General features: G+C 32.3%; 1 protein-coding gene across 1 annotated transcript; it reads left to right on the top strand.

Annotated features, from left to right (window-relative positions):
- Window positions 1-212: 212 nt before the first annotated feature.
- Window positions 213-2007, top strand: LOC119665410 (the record flags this gene model as incomplete). Its single annotated transcript, XM_038074640.1, has 3 exons — window positions 213-494; window positions 563-1936; window positions 1982-2007. Coding segments are annotated over exons 1-3 (1590 nt in total), but the record flags the coding sequence as incomplete, so codon positions are not given.
- Between the last annotated feature and the right edge of the window lie 7 nt (window positions 2008-2014).

Here is a 2014-nt window from a genome sequence, read left to right as displayed (position 1 = left end):
TATTATAAAATTACAATATTTGTCCGATAAGTAATTAATATATAATTATTATAAATGAAGCTGCTTTATTTACAATCAATAGCACCAAGTACTAATTTCTGATCACTTCGCCAAACAATTATAATATATTTACTAATCTGATATAGTAGGCATCTTATTTATTATTTGAAGTTGGAAGTAAAATTTATATATATCAAAAAAAATATTTACAGTTTGAAGGTATATTTTTTCAAATTTTAAACCATCACAAAATTCTATTAAGCGCGCTTTCTATTTTATACCTATTCTATTCTATTTTATATCAATGGATTACTCACATACTGATTCCACTACAGTAGGTCAAATTTGCACTGACCTGCCAGAGAAAGAAATATCACCTGAACCACCTTTAGTAACGGTAGAATATGATTATTACGCGAAAACCGATGTACTTAAAGATTTCGAGGCTTATAGAGATAGTGAGAAGAAAGATAAAATACCATGGTTCAATAAAGGCAAGCTAATTCAATAATTAAGTATTCATTATATTTTAAATTAAATAATTATTCTAAAACTTATACAGAAAAAAATTGTTTGAATAAGCTGAATGACATTCATTCATACAATACAAAATTTCTCAAAACATCAAAAAAGAATAAAGATAGCGAACCTCAAGTCCTATATGAGCCCTTTCCTGAATGTGTTGAAAAGTTCGAGAGAGGAAACGAAAAACACGGATTATGTAAGACTGAAGACTGTGAGGAACATAAGACTATGTTACCAAATGTTATTTTTAGTGCGAGAAAAGCACCATGGACTAAAGATAAGAAAACAAATCCCACTACTGCTAGACAACGTCGGTTGAGGGAAAAAATACTTTTTACTTCATCGTCATTAAAGCGGTGTCCATTGCCATTTGATTTAGGAAAAACTCAAGATTCAGGTGATAGTAAGAAAAAAAAAACTAAGGCCAGAAAAAAACGTGAGGATCCTATTCCAGTAAAAGAAGAATATGTTAATAGTGATGAAGAAACTCTGACGGACGCTCCAGAGTGTGAACAAAATTTATTTCCCTCAGTAATACCTTCAGAGCACCATTTGAATTTTGTTGAAGAGAGCGAAAATGTAAAGAAATACCTTAATGAGAAAATTGCTAATAAACCACCCACCAATCCATCATCTAGTTGTTTTGAACTTATTCCTGATTCTTCTGTCATATCTGAAGAGCTCATATCATTTAAAGACGAAACTTTTGCTAATTCGCCGTCTGAACAATCATCACAACTGAAAAAGCAAAATGCGATGATAGAGGCTATGAAAAATAGTGAACTGCTACTTTCAACCTATAAAATTCAGAATGAGTTGAATAAAGTAAATAGGAATAAAGCACAAACAGAGAAAGTAATTATAAGTAACAATTTACCAGCTCCTAACACCGCTCGTATTTGCAAGCGAATGCAGAATAATACAACACAAACAGAGACGAAATCTAACACCACAGTTTTACCAGTTCCTGAGACTTATCCTAAGTACGACACAAAATACAAAGCGGAACCGTTTGTGGCTAAGAATATTTTTTTGCCTTCTAACGGAACTCTTAGGGGCTCTACAAATCACAACAAAGGCAGACGAAGAAAAATTTCAAGCAAAATTGCTGATTTGATTGAAAAAATCAATATATCTAATATAACCGCCAAAACTGATACTGTTACCAATCGTACATATTTTAATCAACAAAAAAACATTGAGCCAGCCCACATTCCTTTGCAAAAATCACAGTCCCGTACAAATCAACCAGTGGAATCCACTTCAGCATTGCCTGGCAGAGAGGAAGAAGTATCTGATGTTTTGGAGCTTGGTGAGAAATATTCAGATAATCACGATAATCCAAAAAAATACGATGGGGAAACGGAAACTTGGGAGGACAGAAAGGTTGAAAGAAGGACATGTTGTGGAGGTAAGGATATTTTACTAAACACTTTAAATAAAATAATTTCAGTAGTTTTTAATATAGTTATGATCACAATAGCACTTC

The sequence above is a fragment of the Teleopsis dalmanni genome, unplaced genomic scaffold, assembly GCF_002237135.1.
Source record: "Teleopsis dalmanni isolate 2A unplaced genomic scaffold, ASM223713v2 unscaffolded_contig_5066, whole genome shotgun sequence".
NCBI classification, from domain to species: Eukaryota; Metazoa; Arthropoda; class Insecta; order Diptera; family Diopsidae; genus Teleopsis; species Teleopsis dalmanni.
Note: the sequence above shows the minus strand (reverse complement) of the source record. Positions and strands in the feature narration are given on the sequence as shown.